Source organism: Parus major, chromosome Z, assembly GCF_001522545.3.
Source record: "Parus major isolate Abel chromosome Z, Parus_major1.1, whole genome shotgun sequence".
NCBI lineage: Eukaryota > Metazoa > Chordata > Aves > Passeriformes > Paridae > Parus > Parus major.
This window is the reverse complement of record NC_031799.1, coordinates 342,448-366,008: the sequence shown is the minus strand read 5'-3', so window position 1 is coordinate 366,008 and position 23,561 is coordinate 342,448. Positions and strand designations below refer to the sequence as shown.

Genomic DNA, 23,561 nt, shown 5'->3' with positions numbered 1-23,561 from the left:
CCAGATGACATGAACTTCTTAAAATTGCAGCTCATCCGTACAATTGCGAGGAAAGAGATTTGTTCTCCTGAGGAAAATTAGATCCTGGAAACTTACAGGCCCTGGAGGGATTTAAAATGCACGTGGATGTGGCACATGGTTTAGTGCTGGCCTTGCCAGTGCTGGGGGAAGAGCTGGACCTCAAGATATCTTTTTGAACCTAAATGATTCTACAATTCAATTCTTTCTGCAGAAGTCAATTGTGAAACCAATGTGTCTGGAGGAGGACTGGAGCCTCCTGGCAGGCTACAGGAGACAATGTGCACCAGTACGGCCAGATACCAATTTATACTGGGGACCAGTGACACGCTTGGGTCAGACACACGTCCTGTGAAAGCAGCAACCCTTATTTTGACTCCTTCACCAACCCCTGAACACAAACTAACTTTCCCTACTCATGCACACTGGAAAATACAGGGAGAAATTAAAGCTGTGCCAAACAATGGCATTTCTCATCTCATTTCACACGGGTATGAGCACACACAGCTCCAGGAGAATGCTGGAAAGGACAATGAAGGAAAGAAGAGAAAGTTTATAGAATTCACTAAATGACCAAAACTCACTCCTTGCTGCAGGAAGCACACTGAGCTCCACTGATTTACTGACAAGAATGTGATGTGCAAATGAATCTCATCACCTCTACTGCAGGAGAGGCAGAAATTTCATCAGCAAGTTCACTTCAGGAAAGCAAATATTCAATGGCAAATTGAAAAAAACCACAAAGACTAGTCGTTATCCAGGCAGACATGATGCTCAGGTGTGAAACCAATGTCACAGGAGTCCTGGACTCCAACAATCCCCACTGCTCCAAGCCTCCCCAGGCCTCCAGACCTGGTGAGTGCTGGGCAGAGCCTCAGTTCAGCCATCAGGGTTTTGAGCTCCACTGAATGGGCCTTTCTTCACATTCATACAGGTGTGAATAAAGTCCTCATTAAGTCAGGTCCCAGCATGGAATATTAACAACCTTCCACAACCACTTTAAAAAGTAGCAAATCATATTGTGCTATTAAAAACCATTAATCCACAATGGCTGGGTCTTTTTCCTTGCTGAATGGAAATTATTTAGTGAGAAAAAGCTTCAAACATCTGTATTTGTCAAGAGAAAAAAAAAAAAAAAGATAAACATTCAAGTTCCTTGAAGTAAAATAAAAATTTAGTTTTTGTATTATCAGGCTGTTTTATCCATGTAATTTCTTCTTCTTGAAAGACATTGCTTTATTATTTGATATCCTCCTGGGCAGCTGCAAGGACTGATTTAATGCTTGGCAATATCAGCTCATTGTTACTGTGAGGGCAGGCACATGTTCAAAGTATTAATCCTCATTGAGGTAAACCTGCAATAAAAGTTGTTCCTGACACCCAGCTTGGGTGCAAGAAAATCAATAATATGATTGAGTGTTTTCAGGGAATATATCATGTTTGTTAGCTCAGTTAACCACAACAGGCTTCTGCCTCTGGGAAAACCAGAAGGGAACTGTAGCATCCTCCCAACATGGTATGAGATATCTGAAATAAATAGAAACACAATCCCAAATCTTAGTCTTGCTGCTTTTTACATACCGGAAGAAAAGTCAAAACTCAGTTTTGCTCACTTCCATGTCTGCTTTTCCACCTGCTTAGTATCTGACTGGAACTAGGTGATCTTAAAGGTCTCCTTTGACCCAAACCATTCTGCGATTCTACAATTCCACAGGATGTGTGTCTTTGGTTTCACCTTAATGGCCCACCCCCGAGTCCGTAACACAATCTAGAGGCTGGTAGCTCTCTAAAACATGTTGATTTTGGGGAGGCTCTGTCTCTCAGGCAGAATCCCCGTGGTGTGGAGGGGTCTGTGCCACACTTACCGGTTGGTCTCACACATGCCCTGGTAGGCTTCGATCGCGTCCTCCTGGTCAACGTGCCGGTCACTGTTGGGCCAGCTGGCATCGGGGGAGATGTTCTCCTAAAGTCAACATGCAAAACAGCAACGTGACATCCTGCTTCAAAACTCTGCCTGGCTCTACAAGTTCCTGACACCAAACAACTCTCAACTATTTTATTAAAAGCATCTCTGGAGCATCCACCACACTCCTGAGTTTCTATGAATCCACACACATGCAGCGGGAGAGATAAGAGATGGAAGAAAGATGCAGTGATAAGAGATGGAAGAAGGATGCACTCAACTTGGGAAGAAGATAAGCAGGGTGCTTGGCTTGCCTGAAATACAAAACATACCAAAACCTTGAGGAATGGTACAACAGCAAATCAATAAAGACTGAGTTTCTGGAAAATGTGTCCTTCCATTGCAATCTGCTCTAAATACAAATCCCATCACAGCTGTGTGAGAGACAGGCTCCCTTCTTGCCTGCATGTCAGAAGAAACACATTACAGCTGCACCAGCCCAAAGTAAGCAGAATCTGGTCTAGAAATTATTTTCCCTCGCACCATTTCCTTGCAGAAGAAGATTATTACTGCAAAACATCACCAGGAATATGCTGAACCACACACATTGGTGCAGGGGTTGTGTGGGCTGGTTTACCCTCGTCAGGTATGGGGTTAAGCACCCCCTGGAATAATCAGATAATCCTGGGCTGTCTGAAATGCCAGGGACTGCATCTCATCCCCAGGCAGGACCTTGCGTACCCCTGCACAACCCTGCACGACCTCCCTGTGCCATCCTGCCCACCACAGCAGAAGTGGCATTGCTCAGGCAGCCAGTGAATCTCCACCAACAGAGGGGAAGAAGGAAAAGAAAATCCATTACCCTCTCCTTTACCATGTCTTTCCCCGTCTCCTTCTGCTGGGCTGCCTTCATGATCTGTGACCTGAGGATCAGCACCTCCTCCTTGCGCACCTCCAGCTCCTCGTTGGCCGATTTCAGCTGGTTCAGAAGGAGGTTGTAGCTGTCCTGCACGTCATTGGAGGAGTTGTTCTGTGTGGCATAGTCTGCTATGGCCTTCCTCAGCTCGTTGAGCTCATTTTTCAGCTTCTTGTTCTCTGACTCCAGCTCTTGCCTCTGGAAAACATCCAGCCATTAAGCAGTTTGGATAAACTGCCCTGTGGTGCCTCTTCCCGTTCTGAGATGTCTCTAGGGTGACTCAATTATCGATGATTACAGATCAATGCAAGCCAGGATCTGGGTTTTGCTGCCAGCCCAGCTATCTGTGGTTCAGCAAAGGATTTTGCTTTAGTCAGCAGCCTGTTGCTATTTAGTAACAACACTACAGAGTGACCCAGGGTATTTCTCATTCGTTGAAAATATTTCTGAACACAAAAGCAGGTTGTTAAAGAAGCTAAACATGCTCTTTTCTCCTCCACCTCTTTTCCTTCTGAATCAATAAATCACACAACCCCCACAACATTCAGCTCACCTTTCATATTCATTAGATCAGCTGGGAGATGCTGATTTGCACAAACCATCATAATGGCAGGTATCCCCCTGGGTGAACCATGGGTCTGTGAGTTCCCTCTTCTTTTCTCATACACTTTGTAATTCCCCCACCCCAGTGCAGTGTTTATAGCAGGAGGATTTCCTCACCCTGCTGTCTCCTCAACCACTGGCGTTTGACAGGCAGGGCCAACACCATGCTAGTCTGATGCCAACTGATTCTCCTGAGTAACAACACCTTTGCTGAGACAACTGAAGGGCTTATTTGCTTTTGCATGGCAGCAGAAGACAGAAGAATAGAACTCTGGCAGCTCAAACAACTTTCATTTTAGCCTTTCATTTTAGCATTTCACAAAGCTTTGTTTGCAGGTGGCAATGCAACCTTTGGCAGCTCTTTGCCACCACCCAAAACCCACCTGGAGAATCCTTGCTGCATCAAGAGCAGCTTTGCTGCTGCACATGGTACAGTCACAGAACCATGGAATGGTTTGGGTTGGGAGGGACCTTAAAGCTCATCCATTTCCCACCCCCTGCCAGGGGCAGGGACACCTTCCACTGTCCCAGGCTGCTCCTAGCCCTGTCCAACCTGACCTGGAACACTCCCAAGGATCCAGGGGCAGATTTTCTGGGAAACCGGTGCCAGAGCCTCACCACCCTCACAGCCAAGACCTTCTTCCCAATATCCCATCTAAATCTACCCAGTTCAAAACCATCAATTCTTGCTGTGGGTCACAGACTGGGTGGGACTCCTGGTGTCCTGCTCACAGCAACCCACCTTTCCTTTGCATGATCCTCCACCTCTGGCTGCTGCATGGTGGCACCCAGGCCTGCTCCCTCCCATCCCCACGCTCCCAGGCACCCCAACATGGCACAAACCACCAGCCCTGCGTCTGAGCTGACAAAGCCTGCTGTCTGATGTGGGGTCAGCTCTCTCCTGGGGCCCAACCCCCATCCATGTGGATTCTCCGGGGTCTACAACAGCACAGGATCATTCCCTACTGTCACCCACATGCCTCACTTCCCTGCTGCTTACTGCACCTTTCACAACCGCTCTTATCTCTGGGATATCTGCTTCACTATCAGCTTGGGCTGAGTCAAGCTAATGAATCCAAAAATGGCTGGGGGGGATGGGGGGCAATTTATACAATTTACACAGTGTGTAGCTAGCACAGCTGTGTAAACCCCGTTTCCATAGGAAACGGGTGTTGTAATTATAAATCCTTACAAATTATAAATAGCACGGCTTATCACAGCAGAGGTGTGAACAGAATAGCTGATCTGGCATCTGGGCAGCATGCTCCTAGCTGAACAAACAACATCAGTAATGGGGCATATTCAGGTATTTTATACCATCTGTCATGAAAAAACCAAAAGGATAAGAAAGGCCTTAGATCCAACAATTCCTCCACATTATCCACGGCAGAGGGAGTATATGAGACATGGGCTTTTCCGTAACTGTTGTTTAAAGCAGGAGCTGGAAGTGTGTGCATGGTGGAAATTGGTATCAAACTGGGTTTAACTCTTCCTGCTCCATGGAGAAGCATCACCCCTCACTGATCATGAAAGCAGTTACTTGCTTTTCTACTAAAATAACTCTTCTGTGGTTATTTGCTGTGTAAAAGCTCTGCTTTCCTTTTTCTTAACCTTCCTCCTCCTCCACTTTGTATCCCTTTCTCCCTCTCTTTTTTATAATGGGTCAGCCACACTGCTATCTCCAAGGACTGGTCATTCCAAGCTCTGCTCTGGTTAGAAACAAAGACGGGAAGGCCAGGAAAGAAAGCGATAACCAATAACCCTGCTCCAACAGCCCCTTCCATACACTCTTATCAAAGTTTACATTTGAGTCTATTCCCTGTCTCCCTGAGAATCAGGCCTTTCCATATTGTTTTCATAATTTCTAGCCACTTTCCCAGGAAAGTAACTATAAACATAGATGTTTATACATTTCATTAAAGATTTGCCTTTTGATTGACGTCTTTCACAGCCAGTACAGTCAGGAAAGTAGTGGCCTGACTATCCAATCCCTGGTCACTGTCAAAAATATATAAATACTGAAAAAAAACAGAATAAACTTTCTTCTTCTTTCATCACACTTCGAGCTGCGTCTGTGTGAATCATTTTGTGTCTGACAGTGACAATTCCCTACTCCTTTCTTTGTGGATTTCATGGAGCAGTGTTAAAACACCTTCTGTCCTCAGCTCATACATCCTTTTAGCTTCAGCACATGCCACAGATGATCAGAAGCTAAAATAAAATGCTATGGATGTGGTAAGAGATTTCTACTGGCAAAGTGAAAATTATCTTTCTTCAGTGTAGTCCAGTCATGCTTATTTATTTGACAAAATATCTGACAAATAAATTTTACCAAAAAATTTTACAGTCAGAATGCATTTAACTTGAACTCACACTTGTCCCAACATATGCAGTGTTAAAGAGCTCTGGCAGGGGTACTCGAGCACTAATGGTGACAAAAATAACTTCACTCTTTAGCAAAGGGCTTACAGAGCACTGCTGGGGGAAGTGTGAGCCTGCCTAAGACAGAGGTTAGCACTGCCATGCCAGGATTTTGCCCCCTCTCTTCTCCTCTGGCATTCTGCAGGAAAAGAAAACAGAATCCTCCATGCAGCTCATTTTATGATGAGCTGCCAAGTCTGAAGGATGAAACAAACATGCCAGGTATGCAAGGGGTGAGAAGCTGACTTATGGATCGTGCTCCTGCTTGGAATCCTAGAATGTGTGAGCTAGGAAGGACCTTTAAAGGCCATCTAGTCCAGCTGCAGGCACAGCTTCCACTAGAAGAGGTTGCTCAGAAACATGGAGTCAGAGCAAGGGCTTCTCGGTGTTTTCATTCCCACTGCCACTTTCCCAGCTTGAAAAAACAAGGAAAATTCATTTCTCACTGGCATGTCTAAGGGACATATCTCCCTGTTTTGCATTCCTGGATAATGATGAACCAAACATCTGGCTGGGTGTATTTTGGGACAGTAGCTTCTGAGAAACATATTTACCCATTACGAAGGACAGGTAACTTCTGCTTGTAAATTCATTTAATTTCACACATTTCTTTTCAGCCTTACAAAACTGAGAAACTTCAGACGACACTCTCTAATGGAGCACTGTTCCTCACTCACTTCCCTCCATCAGAATCTGCATCAACAACAGACTCCCCACCAGATGCTAATTCCAAAGGCAAACCCCTGCCATCATGGGTGTTGTGGCAGTAATAATTACAGTAATAATTACTCCAAGGCACCAAGCTGGAGGACAGCAGACACCTGTGAATTACCAGACCATGTGCTGGCTGCAGACACCAAACCTGCACAGCCATCCCGTAACATCCACCACTCGTATTGTCCTCCTTGAGGGGCTGTGAGTGACAAAAATGTCTGAAATGGGACACAAAAGTATGGAATCTTAGAGCAGCAGAAATTGTTTGAGTTGGAAGGGACCTTAAAGCTCATCTTGTCCAAACTGAAATAGATAATGTTTAGATCAGAAAGGAGGAAAAAATTGCTAGCTGTGAGGCTGGGGAGGACCTGGCACAGGGTGCCCAGAGAAACTGAGGCTACCCCTGGATCCCTGGAAGCAGCCTTGTCCATGTCCTTATCCATGGCTGACTAACTGGTACCTCAACAAGCCACTCAAGAGCATCCAGAGAAGGACTGTCCTGCGTGTGAGCTTTTAGGAACCTCAGACTATTTCCCCAAGATAAAGTCTTTTTAAGTTGGTAAAAATGAAAAATAAATATATTCACAAGAAACTCTTAATGGAGCCAGAGAAAGTACAAATATTTGAGATACAAATTAGTAGGAGAAAGAGAAGAGAGGAATAGCTTTGTCATGGCCATGGAAGCAGATGTCAAGGGGAAGGCGGGGAAGAAAAGCCCTCAAAATCAGCAGTAAGTCACTCCTGCATTGCAGACAGAGACTTCAGGCTGTGTCCTAGGTTCAGATGTGGGGAGAACAGCATGGAGCTGTATCTGTCTCTCTCTTTTTCAGTGGTCCTTCTCAGGTAAACACTTCTACAGGGAATGTGAAATCCCCGCAGGTTCATTTTCCACCTGTTTTGGACTAAAGTTTAAAGAACCCTGCATTTTTAGCAACACGTGCCACCTATTCTCATGAAATTATATTAACATTTAAATTGTATTTTAAAGTTTGTTAGATAGGTAGTACGAATGCTAGCATGTTAGTATGCAGAGTGTAGGAAAATCCAAAATTAGTATTTCCACTCTGAACTTCCAGGGTTAAACCTTGAAGAAAACACAGTTTGTGAACTCACACAGAAGTTAGAACTCCAGAAGACATTTAAGGTGGTGGTGGTTCTCATCTGCTGGGTTTTGCCCTTCTAAACTGCAACTCCACTTTGCTTTACAAGGTCAGGAAATGTAAACCTTTCACAAGGATGTTTAACCAACTGGAAGACACTTGGGCAGTGACCTTGCCATGCTTCTCCAAGGGGCTATGCAGAAGTACTCAGGAAATTCAGGGGGGTTTCCCTCCATCACAATCAGCACATTTAGCCAGAGCTACACCAATACCATGCTAGGAAAATAAAACAGAATTGATCAAGTGTCATAAAAATCTACTGCTAGAGATAAGAGCTTAGTGGAGATTGGACATCCTTTCCATCTCTAATTTCTGCTTTTTTTTTTGCATCTTTCTGAGGAGATGATGCAGAAGCAAAAACTGGTATTACTACTAACAGATGGTTTAGCATCATGTTATTCAGGAAAACATATGTTCCTCTGGACTTCCCAGTTGCACTGCAATATTTGTTAAGGGGATAGGGAGAGAAGGAACAACGGAAAGATAGGTCTGCATTGAAAAAAACAACAGCATAAAAAAAAATGTATTAGTAACTCTATGCCAGGAACTGGTTTTCTGAGGATAAGCAGGACATAAGAATTGGTCTAAAACAGTCAAGGCCAGGAGTGTTTGAATACATTTAGAGCAGGAGGATAGAACCCACAGACACCACAATAGGAGCCCAGGAGGCATCAGTTGCTCTGACTGTCACAGGGAGAAAGTGATGGGGACAGAAACTGCCAGGATTTAGAGCCTGGGGGCAAGATGAATTCTAAGGTAGGGCAACAGCTGAGAAAAAAACAGGATGACTGTGGGCAGCAGGCACTTCTGCTGGGAGATGGAGGCTATTATTGCAATTCACACCACAGATTTATCTGGGTTTGACCTGAGTGGTACCTTGGGACCACACGGAAGGTGGGTAAGAAGCAGAGGTGGAGCCTGGAACAAGAAACACCTGTAAGAATTTACACCTACTGCAAAGCAGACTGCTGAAACCTGCAGTGCCCTGTCAAAGGGAGCCCAACAAAGTCCCAGAGGGAATACCTGCCATGGAAAAAGCCCCCTTCACCATGAGTGGGTTCATTACCTCCACAGATGACTCAGAGACAGGCAGATCAGCAGAGAGCAGATGTTGCCTCAGAGAGAAACATCTGTGAGCCCAACCCTGGCCCAGGAGCTGATGGGGAGCTACAGCTTTCCAACTGCCCTCTCTACCAAAATTCAGCAGGTTTTGGATTATTAGCATGTTCACACCATTTGTTTGAGCTTCTGGAGCCATGCAATAGGTTACACTACTAAATAAAAGCCTCTCACTCACCTTCAGGCTGTTGTATGCAAAATCTTCATGTTCTGAAGATACTTCAGTCTTTGTTTCGATTACCTGTGCAGATTAGAAAGGTAAATTTGTACTTAGGAGCAGGCAGAGGAACAGGTATGCACCACAGGGTAGCTGGGCACGTCTCCATCAGCATTCAGCCCTGCTGGCCAGTTCAGCCATAATAATGTCATTAATTGTCATCAGACAGCATCCCAGCAACACTAGTGGGGGAGAGGACACTCCAGGAGAAACAGGTTTTATCTCTCATTAATATCTTGATAACTGTGCCTCGCTGCAGCTTTCAAACAATGACAGTCATTAAGGGAACAATCCTCAACACAGCAGTTGGAAAACAGATTTTTAATCCTCCTGCAGCAGGAATGAGAGGCTGGGGAAGTCTCCTGTTTCATGTGTTTCCAGCAAATTGCTAGGGGTGATCAATAACAATAGCTAGTGAAGCAAGTAAATAATTACTGCTGATGATTTTGTTGAGTCTCCTACTGCATTTCTTCAAAGGTACACTGATATCACACTGGAGAGTAATAATGAAAATAATTCCCAAACAAAGCAACAGAAGCCCCAGAAATTTCAAATATGTAGCCAAGAGGGATGGCATTTGCCCAACAGTTTGTAAAAGAGCATCTTCAGTGCTTCAGGACACCAAGCACACAGCATTGCTGTTTCATAGCAAACTCTGGCCTCTGACAAGCCTTGGCTACAGATGGCAAGGAAAGCAAATACAAGAGACCTGCAACTAAAACCCCTGTCCCAGAAGTCATTTTTTCCACAACCTAGAAAGCTGTATTTTCAGACTTAGGGACTCCTGTTCCTGGAGTTACCACTGGGCTGTCAGAAACCTTAATTTTTTTAATATACATGTTTTTAATTTCCTTCCAAGCAAGCAACTCAAATTCAGGAAATTTGGTTTTGTTTGTTTTGGGTTTTTTCCACAAGGAAGGAAGAATGCAGCAAAAGAACATCCCTGCCTTGCAACAGAAATGAAGAACCCATTCTCCTAACAGCTATCCTGATATTTCTGATTTACTACACTACTTTTAACCTGTATTTCTCTCTATGATTATTACTGAGGAAAAAAACCTGATCAGAATGTGCTAATATAATAAAACCAAACTGAGGGCACCAGCCTTACTGACATGTGTGTGAAGTGCTTTTCAGCTCACTCCAGACACTGCTGGATGGGGTGAAGCTAGAACAGCAAAGAAATGCTTGAATAAAAAGAAATCATCCAAAAGGGAGGGTTGTTGAACATGTAGGGTGCCACACGTAAGACACAGGGTCAGTGCTGATGGAATAACATATGCCAGAATTGATTCTGCATTTCATTGCTTTCAAGAGGCTTAAGATAATTGCCCTAAATATGTTATAACCAGTGTGCTTAAACAAATAAATAAAGTAGTTCTCTAATTGTGCCTAGTTGACAAAAAAAGTTTATCTCTCTTTTCCAGATGGATTTGTAGCCTCTTATGTTGAACTTGTCACTCTCAAAGCTAAATTCCTACATCATGTGGCCACGGGCAATCAAGGAAAGCCAGTTATAAATATGAAATTCAGTATCCATGAAAAGATGCCTCTTGCCTGGGATTTCTTGATCTCTTGCTCCTTTTTCTCCAGCTGGGCTTGCAGCTTCCTCCTCTCCAGCTCGAGCTCCCTCACTCGCTTCTGCAGCTTTAGGAAGAGGGTCATGTCCATGGCTGCTTTCTCCATCCCAATCTCCTGGAGAAGAACAGGAAGGAGGAGAAAAAAAGAAGAGACCTCAGTGTCAAGTTTTATCACCATGCACAGTGCCAGATGCACCCTGACTCTACATCAGCCACAGCCAGGAACAGGAGCATCCTGAGAAATGCGTGTACTTCCAAAGAGCAAATCCACATTGTAAACACCTATTTTGAATGTCAGTAAAATACCTGACTTGTTTTAATAAATTACTGAATGCTTAACAGCACAATAGGTGATGGGGGCTCAGAACATCAAAAATGCCCTCCTGCATCCCTTTTAGTCAAGTGTTTATTTGTTGGGGGTTTTTAACTGCCTTTGCCTGGAATATTTTATATCAAAGCATTGTCAGTACTGATTGTATTCAAATCAGAAAATGTTTTCAGAGCAGTTCAGAAATACTAAAACAATGTAACACAGCAAAGGGAATTGAGGGTTTCTGCAGGCATGGTATTGGTACACAAGTTATGGTCTTGCCAGGGGGTGGCAGACCCTAGGAACATTAATCATCAAACAAGTGCTCTCGAGTCAGAAATTGAGTTTAAAAAGCAGCCTATTCTGTCTGAGGTAAGTAAAAAACATATTTACCTTTTCCACAGGATTCTTGATAGCCAAGGAATAATTTGTGCTGCTCTTTCCTGCATTAGGAGACTGTTGATTTGATTACAGGGGCTGTGCTGGCCAGCAAAGCATCTGTGAAGATGCATGGGAAAGAAAATGCTCGGGGCAAGAGGGCAATGAATTCTGGTGTCCTTGCGGAGAAGGATCACAGTATAGTCGTGATCCATCAGTGCTGGGTGAAACAGCTGTGATGAATTCTCATCAGTCTTTAAACTGGTATGGCCCAAAGACAGCACTGTATTATTTTTAGAGTCCTGATGCTGCAAACAAGTAGAGTTTGCCAGAGCACCACAACACTGCAGTCCCTCTCACACAATTAACGACGCATGGAATCGATTTTATCCCTCACGCCTCACTGCCCAAGCTGCACTGCCCCTCTGTGCTGCAAACCCCACATCACCACCCCTAGAGCAGGGCTCCCCTGCCTTCCCTCCTGAGTTACTGTACCTCCACCTGCTGTATCACATCCTCGGTGTCCCCGATCTCAGACATGCAGATGGATGGGTTATTGGAATCAGACTCCAAGCTGCTCTGGTTGGATGGGTTTCTCCTGTGCCCCGGTGTTTGCTGCCAAGAAATTATGCAGACACTTAAAGCACCCAGTGTTAAAGGGTTCCTCTCAAAGTGTTCCTTCTTTGGAGCAAATATGTGACTATATACTTATTTTATAGAGAATTACATGTTCTAAGTTTTTATGCCCTACCCTTAATATGCATACTAACACTTCGAAGTGCAAAAGTGATATAGAAGCTCAGTTTAAAAATTCTGCATGAATTAAAGACTCTTTATGACACCAGATGCCTGGTAAGTGTGAACATGCAAATCTGAGCTCAAGGTTGTGGGGCTGACAGCACCCTCCAGGACTCTACACATTCAGGTTTCCATCAAATCCATTCTGATTTTCATAGTTTTTTCTAACACTTTAGCAATGCTGAACCTAAAGACTTTGGGTTTTGAAATTCTGAAGTCACTATTGCTGGAATTTTTTTTTTTATTTGTTTTTTTTAACCCAACACCTACACATGAACATCACTGACACAAAAGCAAGACAAGAACAAGCATGATCCAGCTTTTCTTGAGATTTACAGACATCTCTAAGCATTTGACAGAGAAGCATGGAATACCAAGCTCCTTTTTCAAGGCACACAAACGGTTTGGCTCCACTCCCAAGAGGTATTCTTAGAACTATCAAGCACAAACTGCCCACTAATGGCAGTTCTATTAAATGTTTTGGAGGTGAGTGAGCCACGTTATCCAGGCACCAACATCAGGTCCATGGCACGAGGAAATAGGGATAATTCCAGTTTCATTACCTTAATAATAGTCATTTCATCCCTCAAGTTGTCATATCTCTGCTCCAGACTTGCATACTCTTTTACCAGGTTCTGATAACGAGACCTCTCTTCTTCCAGCTCTTTCTTCATCTGGATATTTTCTTCAGCTGTGTTTCGTGCAAATTCATCTTTAAAATAGGAAGGGGAAAAAAAAATAATTTTGAACTTTGGCTCAGAAGCAAGCTTCTTGTAAACATGTGGAACAACAAACACAAAATAATAACAAAAACAGTAACAACTAATGAACAAAACACTCTCTGACAAAAGCCTTTAAAATACATGTAAGCATTCACTAGTATTTAGAGACTATTATAATCTGTATTTGTTTCCTCAACATTTGAAACAGCTTGAGCTCTTCAGCTTGCAGGGCAGACTTTGCCTTGAGTTAGAGAAGTCTCCAGCACCTACAAACCATCATTTAACTGTGGCAGCTCCAGCTCCCATAAATCCACTTAAGAAAAGGCCAGCACAGTACAGAAATACATTCATGTTGAAAATACATTTGTGCATATAAAAACTTCCCTGCCTGTTTCCCACCAGCAGCTTTGGCATAGGAGCAAATCAACTACAGCAGCTCTTCCTCATGTCATCATCAAACATTTACCATGGCAAGACTGTGGGGGTTCAAAGAAGTTTATATCCAAAGAAATTAAGTTGTTTGTTAAAAACTGCCCTCTGGAAGCGAACGCAGTCCCTCCTCTTCCTGAGGAACCAGGCAAATGTAGACTGTGTGTTGTTTTAAACGGGTGAACAACAAACCAACCTCTTCCACTTCATTTCTCCCATCTTAGATGCTCCAAAAGCATCCTTTAAGGGATAAATAAATATTTGCAGCAAGATTCCTCTTACTATGTTATCTTCATTCCTTTATTTTGTGTTAGGCTAGGAGCAAAAGGCTCTTCACTAGTACCACAGAGCAGTGATAGTTACATCCACAGCATGATGATCTTTGTAAATCCTGCTGCAAAATCAAAGCTGAAAAGGATGACAAAAAATAGAAAAGCTCAATACATGCATGAGAGTCCCTTTTGTGAAATGGGATTTTCCAGGTTGCTCCCCCTATGTCTGACTTGTCAGCTAACTCTCTGCTTTTAAAAAATGCTCACAGGCTCGTGTCACACTAGAGAAATTCTTTGTCACAGCTCAAAAATGTGAATTGTACTGCCCCTTGGATCCTTTATTAATCATTCTTGGGACACAGCTATTCCCTGCTCCATCAGCTTCACTGCCTCCCACACCATCTGCATGAAATGCTTTAACATAACTGAACTAAAAAAGCCTTGCTAGGTACTTTATTCCGTACTTCACCAATTAAACTGGCTTCTGGCTTATCACCCACCAGTAGGACAGCATGAACAGAACGACCTGCACAACAAAGTACAGACAAAAGCCACCAGGAACAGGTCATGGGAAAAGTTGCACTTTTCAAGGCAGGGAAAACGAGCTTTGGGGAAAAGATTGAGCCCTTGTCTAAGGGAGGCATGGTGATGCTACAGGCAGTTTTTCCTACCTTCAGATTGACAGAGAATCCTTCTGTTCAGCTCCTCTTTTTCCTGCTTCAGGAGAGTGTTTTCTTCTTCCAGGTCAGAGATGCGCTACGGAACAAGGCAGAGAGCTACTGCTGGCTGCAGGGCAGAGCTCCTGCAGGGATTAATTTCACCTGGCAGGAGACACGGGGCTTTGTTCAGCCTCTCTTTGCTCTTTAAAAGATCTGTTCCCCTGTGCTTTGCTGCTTATCCTCTGTACTCCAATAGCAGAAGCACAGGAGAAATGCACTGCTACAAGAGAGAGTAACTTTCCTTTTCCTGAGTGCACTTCTCCCTTAAATCAACCTTTTCAACAGAATCTTACAAAATACTGAGCAGCTGGACTTGGTGGCCACGATCTGCAGGACTGAAGCCCTTGCAAGTGATCAGGTCATCAAATCAGAGGTTTATTTTTACATCTCAATGGGCTTCATCATTGTCTTCAAGTCACAGCACCAAGCCACAGCTGCTGGGGAAATAAATCTGTTGATTGTTCCCAGAGACACAGCACTTCAGGAGCTGAAATGGACAGAGTGAATGTGAGCTGAGTGAATAGGTCAGGCTTTTTTAACTTTATTGTACCCAATCCATGCAGCATAGTGAATCACTTCAGTGCTTCCCACAACTACAGAACCTCTGGTACAGTGAGGAATGACATGTACCAGGGCCCCTGGCAATACAGCAGCAGCATATTTAGCAATTATTAACAACAACAATCACCTCATAAAAAATAATGAGAACAGGAACTAGGCCCTGAAAAAACGCTGTTTTCACTTTTCACAACGGCAAGGCTGGACCGATGCTGACAGCAACCAATCCTGGAACATTATTCACCTTCCTGAATTCTGGTGCATTCAACAGCGTTATCTCAAAACACACAACCATCATATTGTCAAGTGAAATGTGCTGCCACAGCTAAGCAGGATGATTCTGCTGCTGTCAGAGGGGAGGACACACATCCTCCCAGCATGTGTCATTCCCTATGCCTGCTCCTTCACTTCCCATAGCCCCTGCTTAGGAAATGGCAACACACAGCAGAAGGATCTCAAGGCATCAACGATAAACAACAGTGTAAACACAGTAATGAGAGTTTTCAAAGACCAAGAGTAGTAAATTTTCTAAATTTTTAATCCAGTCACCACTGGATTAAAGTTATAGGCAACCCAGCTGGCATGCACTCCTAACACAGATTTCAGACTTTCACACAAGCATGTTCAAATTATGGCATTTTATCCAGCACTGGCTATGCCAGATACATACTAATGGTGAGGACTAAAGCACGGTGAATATTTTCTTGTAAGCCACAACTGAATCAGTCCTGTTCCATGCACAGGCTGAAAAACCTCCCCACTTGTTACTCTCCCTGTTAATTCGCTCCAGCTGTCTGCATCACATCTGTCTGCATCTCTCCTAGAAGGCTGGAGTCTGGATGTACAAACAGAAAGTGAAAAACTCCACAATTTAAGCGTACACAGCTACTGGTGTTTTAAATGCTGTGAACTGAGCCAAGAATTTAATATTCTGTACCAAAACAAACTGCACTCTTTCACCATAAATCACATCTGCCTACACTAGCATCTTTTAAAGGCAGGAAGAACTCTTAAAAGAGTGGAAAACAGACACAGAAGTGATAGAATGGATGGAAAACCTGTGCTGCAATGGGAGAGCAAGGACCTCTACTTGTTTGTCCCATCAGGAAAAGATTGAAGGCAGTAGGATTATTTTACTAATGATTTTTATTGGGTGCCGATAAGGAATTCTCTGCCCAAAGCTATGATGGCTGGAAAACAAAACTGGACAAAAATCTTGAGTATTCTCAACTGTGCTGAGAGGATATTTGGAAGAGCAAGACTTAACAGAATCCACAACAATTATTCCCAGATTTTAAAATTTCTAATCCAGATTGGGTACAGGTATTTTTAAGCTATCCTCTTGAGCCACTGAATTTGTTTTCTGCATTCCTGTTTCTACATGAAATAGGAACAAGCTCAGAGTCCAAAACCTGTGTGTAACCCAGCCCAGTGGGAACGTGAACGGTCCACTACACAAGGGGAGAGGCAAAGGGAGCAGGTCACAAAATGGCCAAGCAGCAACACCTCCATCCCTGATACCTACATGGGCAACTTTTGTACCCCCTGCTTACCCTTCCACAGGAAACAGACCTTTGGAGGTGTTTCAAATGCAACAGCACCTGCTTCAAAAGATTACTGTGGAAGATGCTGAACAGGGAGCACTTGTGATGGCTGCAGCTCTTATCTAAGTGTTACCCTGGAGCAACCTGCTCATGAGATCTGCCTCACATCCTCCCCCAGTCTTGGAAGGAGAGGATGGTGGCATTTGGCACTTTGCTAATGAAATTCCTGGGCAGGCTGTGAATTATCCTAGCTCACCAAGCAAGAAGATTAGGTGCTACCAAAAGCCCTAGAAAGAGCTGTTGGTACTTACCCAGATGTTTCAAACTTTATCACAAAATTAAATAAGAAGACATATTCTAAAATTAAGGACTTGGAGAAAGCTATGATGAAGAGATTAAAGGACTTTTTTTCAGAAACTAAATCATAACTGACATGGATTTGCAGGAGCTGCAGAAAAAATTAAGGCTCATCAGTCTCACTCAGAGATGTCTTTGGGAATCTGTCCCACTACAACCATGCCTATGGTGTCATCTTGATATCGCAGGTGAAAACTGCTTCTCACTTGAATTTAGCTTCATTACACTTCCCAGCTTCTAGCAGATATTAGAAGAACTCAAAAATCTCTTCCCAGAATTTTTCTTGGGAAGTGTTCTGGCTAAATTAATATTTTCAGGAAGGAAATGGGTTCTCTCCATCTTCCCAGTTACAAGGAACTGAAGGGAGCAATGGAAAGGTAATGCCAGAAATAGGAGTCTGCACTGCTCATTAAGTAATGTTTTGTAATTAAACTATTTTCATGGTGAAATGCACAGTATTTGCTCTGCTGCAGGCACTTTTACAACAAGGGAAAGCTTCTGCTTTGTTTTCATGCTTTTTAAAAGGATTTCTTCAGTGATTAAGCCAACCTGCCCTCCAAGCGCTCAAAGGGGATTTGCAATGAAGAGCAGACACGTTTTATCCCCAGCTGCATCACCTTTAAAATTAATCATCCTTTTAGGCCTTAAAAGCCTGTCCTGCAACCAGCTAATGATCAGAGCCCTGCTCTGCAATAGAATCTTGTAATTTTAAAAGGAAATCACTGGTTTCACATGCACCTGTGTGGGTGCACCACAGGTGCAAGGAGTGGAGTAAGTGATCACCTGTCAGCTCTCTCGGTTCAGCCACAGACAGAGAGTGTACAGACTGTTCACCTCTTTGAGAAGCACACCCAAAAGTACATTTTAGTTGTGCCAGAGGTTCAGGGTAAATCACCCTGACCATAGTCCTTCACCACACCTTCTCAGCCAAACACAGCACCTGAGGAAAAAGCCTCAAGGGAAGGTTGGCCACAGCAGTGGTGCTGTGTGAAGTGCACTAGAAGAGCCTCAAAATGACATTCTTCCACTGTAATAATAACACAGCTAATTCTAGGCTCTTTGGTTTTTATTTTTTTCTTTTTTTTTAATTTCCAAAATGACTCATCTTCAGGTTGTCACACACCAAGTACTGTTAGAATAACAGCTGCAAAACAGCTTTTTCTTTGCAATTTACTGAGTAGAAAAGCCCTAAATTCTTTCCATTAGCACGATCAAAGATTCAATTCAATCCAGTGCAGAAGAGGTATCACAGATTTAACTTGAGCAGCCACCAGCATTAGCAGAAGGAAACTGAGGTCTCATCTCAGTGCCTCAGTTTAAGAGAACGGGTGTTACTCAGAATTGATCTGATCATCATAGAAATGTAGGGCAAAAGGTCCATCTTTGCTATTTGCAAAACAAACTCTACACTCTGAAGTCTCTTTCTCCCACTAGAATGCCTTCTTGTACAATGGTGGCAGTGTTGGACCAGTTCCACCCCAAAAAAAAGGCACAGAAGCTGCACTTAATTGTCCTTGCAGTTCCCATCCAAACCAGGATATTCCGAGGGTTTGCACAAAGGAGGAAGAAAAAATAAATCTATTTTGTGTACATCCCAACTCCAAACCCTATAGAAGCCCATAACAGCCAGCAGTTGGTGCTGGAGCAGTGCCTCTCCTCAGGGAGAGAAGTTGGTCCACACACAGGTCTTACTCTGTGAGTACCTACAACACCAGCCACGTCAGAAACTGAGCCTTGTGTCCTATCACAGGCTGAAATGAGAAATATTTACATCTTCCTAATATTTGCAGCATCTGTGACAGCTCTCTCCAGTAATTTGCATTGCACACCATGAGGAATCACTGTATACACATGAAGCTCTGGCATAGATATGAATCTTAGGACAAGAAAAGCAGATTCAAGTTGTGCCAGGGCAGGTTTAAATTGGATATTAGGGAAATTTTTTTCACTGAAAGACTTGTAAAGCATTGGAACAGACTGCTCAGGGCAGTGGAGGAGTCACCAGCCCTGGAAGTGTTCAAAAATCACATGGATGTTGCATTTGAGGACATGGTTTAATGCTGAATACAGTGGTGCTAGGCTCATGGTTGGACTTGGTGATTTTAAAGGTCTTTTTCAACCTTTACAACTGTTTGATTCCATGATATTCATGGTTATTAGGCATCCTGATTTCCAGATGGGTTTGGGGTGTTTCCTTGTGGTTGGCAACACAAAAGGTATCAGGGTGGGGTGTCCACAAGGCAGCCACTGCTCCAGCAGGGATGTCCACCTGTCCTTGCTGCCCCATGAGCTGGCTAAAGGTAAATCCTAGCGGGATTCAGCAACAGAAATAATAACCCAAGAACAGAGTTGTGAAGTGAGAGCTTTCACCAGTACAGCCACCTGAGGAGACACCCTGAGGCAGACAGACAGACAGACAGATGTACCTTCCTTAGCAGGTCCCTCTCCTTGCCGTGGCTATCCTCCATGACCTCCCTCTCCCCGTGAGCCCTCTCCAGCTCCATCCGCAGCTGCTCCATCTCCTCCTGCAGGCTGAGGAGCTGGTTGCCATCGCCCTGCTGGGTCTGCTGGTACTGCTGCAGCTCCTTCTTCAGCTTCTCCACCTCAGAGGAGTGGGCTGATGTCAGCATGGACAGCTGCTCATTCAGAAGTTTGTTCTCCTTGTTCTGCAGACAGCATCCCAAACAGAAGAAAAAAAGAGCACAGGTGACATCAGTGCATGCAGTCACTACAAGTAACCACTCAAATCCTCATGCATGGTGGATGACAGATCCCCAGTAACAAACCTTCCCATGCATATGCTAATGACACTCATAAAGCTAAAAGCTACTTCTAAACCGTGACAAAAGCTCAATAATATTTTGGCAATGATTACAGAAGCATTTGTCAAATTGGTATTACGCTGATATCACTCGGAACAAAGGCAAACAGCTCTTGGTAGCACTGGCAACCAAACCAGAATACTACACTTCTACTACACCTTCCAAACAGTATTGCTTAATTGTCTTGGTGACACTGGTGACTGGATACTTTTTCCCCAGGACTGAGATGGATGGGAGAGAGGCTGTTTTCTCGTGTTCGGACTCAGTTGTTTATTCTTCCCTCAAGTACAAGGAGCTACATACACTAAGATAAAGAGATGCAAAAATGGAGAAGGAAGAATCTCTCCAAGGTCTATGTCTCTATTTATCCAATTAAATGTGTCTATTTATCCAATTAACAAATGCTAAGTAAATTATTTTTCTTAGTGACCCAGTGACTTGACACCTGTGTGCTGCACTGCAGATTTCTTTATCTAATCACTAATTATTACCCAAAAACCATTAGAGGAAGAAGATGGAGAAGGAAGAAGAAAGAGAAAGTAACAATGCCCTAAATCCTCCATGTTGTCTCTTATTCACTAATATAGCTTAAGCCCTAAATTCTAACTTTCTCACACAGTGACTTAAGAAAACTCTTAGTCACCAGCACCATTAGTTTCTCTGCTTAACTTTAAAAGCTGTGTCCATGGTGTTATGCCAAACTCAGTGCTCTCCTGGGTGTCAGAGCCAGGCACCACGGATAAAGGACTATTTTTCTGGGCCTCTGACCCCAACACTTATGTGATTGGTTTGCAATTTTGTAGGGGTGTGCAGTATTCCTTTTGTAGTTTACTCTTCTATTCCTGAATTCCATGCCTGCAGAACCTGGAGTGACAATGCAGAACTGCAGCCTCAAGCACAAGGAGCTCCCAAAACTCATCCTTTCATTTCCTCAGGTTTTCACTTTTTAAAGCACTTAGCAGTGATCTGCTCTTCAGTTTTGAGAACTGAAAATTCAGCAGACTTAGCTGATTTTTGGGCTTCAAATCAAAGTCAATGGACACAATGTTGTGACTAATAAAACATCATCCTTATTAGCTATCCCCAGGCCAAATACCAAAAGCTTCATTAAGAGCCTACTTCATAAGCTGTGCTGACTTTGGGTAGACAATCTTGATACCACAGGAACCATTTTGAAACTCAAAATGCATTCTGGTTTTTAAAGTTCGCTCTGATTATCTTTCTGGCCCCTCTTAAGGTGACCTCCCAAAGCACCCCCTCTCTCATTGCATCTCAGTGCTCTGAAGCAAGATAGACACATCTTAAATGGAAAAACAAGTCAATGATGCATATTAACATTTCTTTTCTTTGCTACCTAGTAATGAATTATTAATGAACATCAAAATTCAGCATTTTTATCATATTAGGAAATTATAATTTCTGCAAGACCAAAGGCATTTCATGGAGTCTAGAATGATTTGAGCTAGGAGGAACATAATAGCCCATCCCATTCCAACCCCTCCCATGGCAGGGACACCTTCCAGTGTCCCAGGCTGCTGCAAGCCCCGTCCAGCCTGGCCTTGGACACTGCAGGGATCCAGGGGCAGCCCCAGCTGCTCTGGGCACCCTGTGCCAGGGCCTGCCCACCCTCCCAGCCAGCAATTCCTTCCCAATATCCCAGCTGGGCCTGCCCTCTGGCACTGGGAAGCCATTGCCTGGGTGCTGTCCCTGCAGGCCTTGTCCCCAGTCCCTGGGCAGCTCTCCTGGAGCCCCTTTAGGCCCTGCCAGGGGCTCTCAGCTCTCCCTGGAGCCTTCTCTTGTGCAGGGGAGCAGCCCCAGCTCTCCCAGCCTGGCTCCAGAGTAGGGGCCCTGAAGACATTTCCAAAGAAATGCATTTTCAGAACCTTGTGCACATGGTTTTACACACCGCCCGAGATTTTCATGCAAATACAAGATAAATGCACAGGAATGTTTTTTTTACTAACAACTAAAGATACGAGACATCATTTACTGGTTTTGTCCCTGCTGCAATCAGAGATTTCTCAATAGACCCTGGTAAACTTGGAACTTGCTTTATTTTCAATCATTATCCAGCCCTGCCAAACTGAGACAGTCCTGGTTTCAACCCAGGCTCTGTGAAAAAACCTGGTTTGTTTTGCTACAAAAGGCAGATGTACCAAATTCATCAGCTTGTTACCCAAACTAGTTTTACTCACAATAAATGCTCACAAAGATAGTACTGCATGCAGAGACAGTGTAGAGAGCTCACAGTGTATCTAAATATTGGCTGCATGAGCATTCAACACTACATCAGGCACATGCAAGTGCCTCAGGCAATTCCAGCAAATGGATTTAAAGAAAATTAATTGAATGAAAAAAAAGCAGGAAAAAAAAAAAGAAGGAATTGGTCCAATGTAAACAGAAAAGAAAGTGCTCCAGTGAGGATGTTTTGCAGCAAAATATATCAAAATCTTTCTTCTGCGTGCAAAAAATCCCTCACCTGATTAAAAAACTTAATTAAATGATTCCAGTTACAGATGCCAGCAGAGGCTGGCGTACAATAATAGGTTTTAATGTTTTCAAAGAAAGATCTCTTCCTTAGGGGCACATGGAGAATTGCATCTCTACTCATGCGTGAGCTAAAGTAGCAGCAATAGAAATGTTTTCTTCCACAGCTACTCAAAATAATGATCAACTTCAGCTCTCCAGGTTACCTGCTATATACCTTTCTTTCTTTGAAAGTTAATTGTTATTTTCAAAGGTTGTGTTTATAGATTAGCAAGGACTGAAATCAAGACCCTTCACAGGAACTACGATACAGCAAACACACTGTGCCAGAAAACAGATTCAGTGCACTGAAAAGAAAATCTACTGCAACAGTGCTCATTAGCACTTCCACAGCATCCAAGGGAAACCTGGCAACCCTGGAAGGAAGGTAAAATTCAGCTCACTGGACAGACCACCACGTGTAGTCCACAGCAGGAATTCTTTCCTGCAAAAGCTACACAGAAAGCATCAAAAAAACTCCTACAAAATAGTTTGTGGAGAGACCAAGGGAGTGCAAGATGAGCTCAAGACCATTATTTCTGCCTGGTTGAAAGCTCTCCATGACTCCTTCCCTAAAGCAGATCCTTCTCCTGCTTTCATAACCCATGGCCCAAAAGCCAATGTTCACCAAACATTGGGGGTTTTCTCCTTTACTGTTCCACTGCCACACTTCTCCCAGCAAGGAAATAGGGAAAAATATAAACTAAAAAATACTGCTGATGTTCCAGTGTCAAGTCCAGCAGCTCAGCAGATCCAACACTGACGTTCACACTCATTGCATGAGTTCAGCCCAAAATACCTGGACCTGGAATGACTCATCCTATTCAATTCCACCAAAATACCTTCTGGATGAAAGGTCAATCAAACCTTAATATCAAATATCAAACCTTACTCTGAGAGTTTTTCATTCCTGAGCTACTGTTAGCAAAATCTAAGTATGGAAACAGGCATTTTAAAATTAAACACCAGGGTCTGAAAGTCATTAACTGTTGCAGTGCAGTTAAAGCACTGCAGCCAATTAACACTGCAATTAACGAGGGTGACCACAGCAATGCCAATCCCTCCTGACTCTGCACCATCTGGGACAACACAGAGCCGCTTATCATCACCTCCAGCACAGGTCTGCTCCTGTCATACCGGGGTGGGGAGATTTCAGGTGGCAAGAGAGCCATGTGGGATGAACAAGGGTCCCTGACAACATCTCAGAATGATAAACTGGAATTACCACAAACTGAATCTACAAATAAGGATTCTCTACTGAAGAGAATGTTCTCCTACCTGTAAAAATTCAGTTTAAGGGTACTGGTGGATATGAATTTCCCTGTTGATATGAGTCAATACAACTAGGTCCCACTCAGCAATTCGTATGATCACCCCTCAATTCCTTGTACATCAACACAGAAGGTATTTAACAGAGTAATTTGCACACATTAGTAGCTTCTGCTACGTGTGTAAAATCAAACCATTACTCTGCA

At 43.6% G+C, this 23,561-nt stretch overlaps 1 protein-coding gene across 4 annotated transcripts in view; it reads right to left on the bottom strand.

Moving 5' to 3' along the window:
- Positions 1 to 23,561, bottom strand: part of MYO5B (myosin VB) — a 142,689-nt gene that overhangs the window by 20,462 nt on the left and 98,666 nt on the right. For 2 of the 4 annotated variants that reach the window (XM_033520533.1, XM_015615102.2), the window contains exons 22-29: positions 19,165 to 19,404; positions 14,232 to 14,316; positions 12,701 to 12,849; positions 11,835 to 11,954; positions 10,629 to 10,766; positions 9,033 to 9,095; positions 2,784 to 3,035; positions 1,884 to 1,981 (exon numbers count right to left, since the gene is read on the bottom strand). In XM_033520533.1, coding sequence (XP_033376424.1) covers positions 1,884 to 1,981; positions 2,784 to 3,035; positions 9,033 to 9,095; positions 10,629 to 10,766; positions 11,835 to 11,954; positions 12,701 to 12,849; positions 14,232 to 14,316; positions 19,165 to 19,404 — 1,145 coding nt within the window. The remainder of the gene's footprint in view (positions 1 to 1,883; positions 1,982 to 2,783; positions 3,036 to 9,032; positions 9,096 to 10,628; positions 10,767 to 11,834; positions 11,955 to 12,700; positions 12,850 to 14,231; positions 14,317 to 19,164; positions 19,405 to 23,561) is intronic. The other 2 variants (XM_033520534.1, XM_033520535.1) reach the window with 1 other exon arrangement.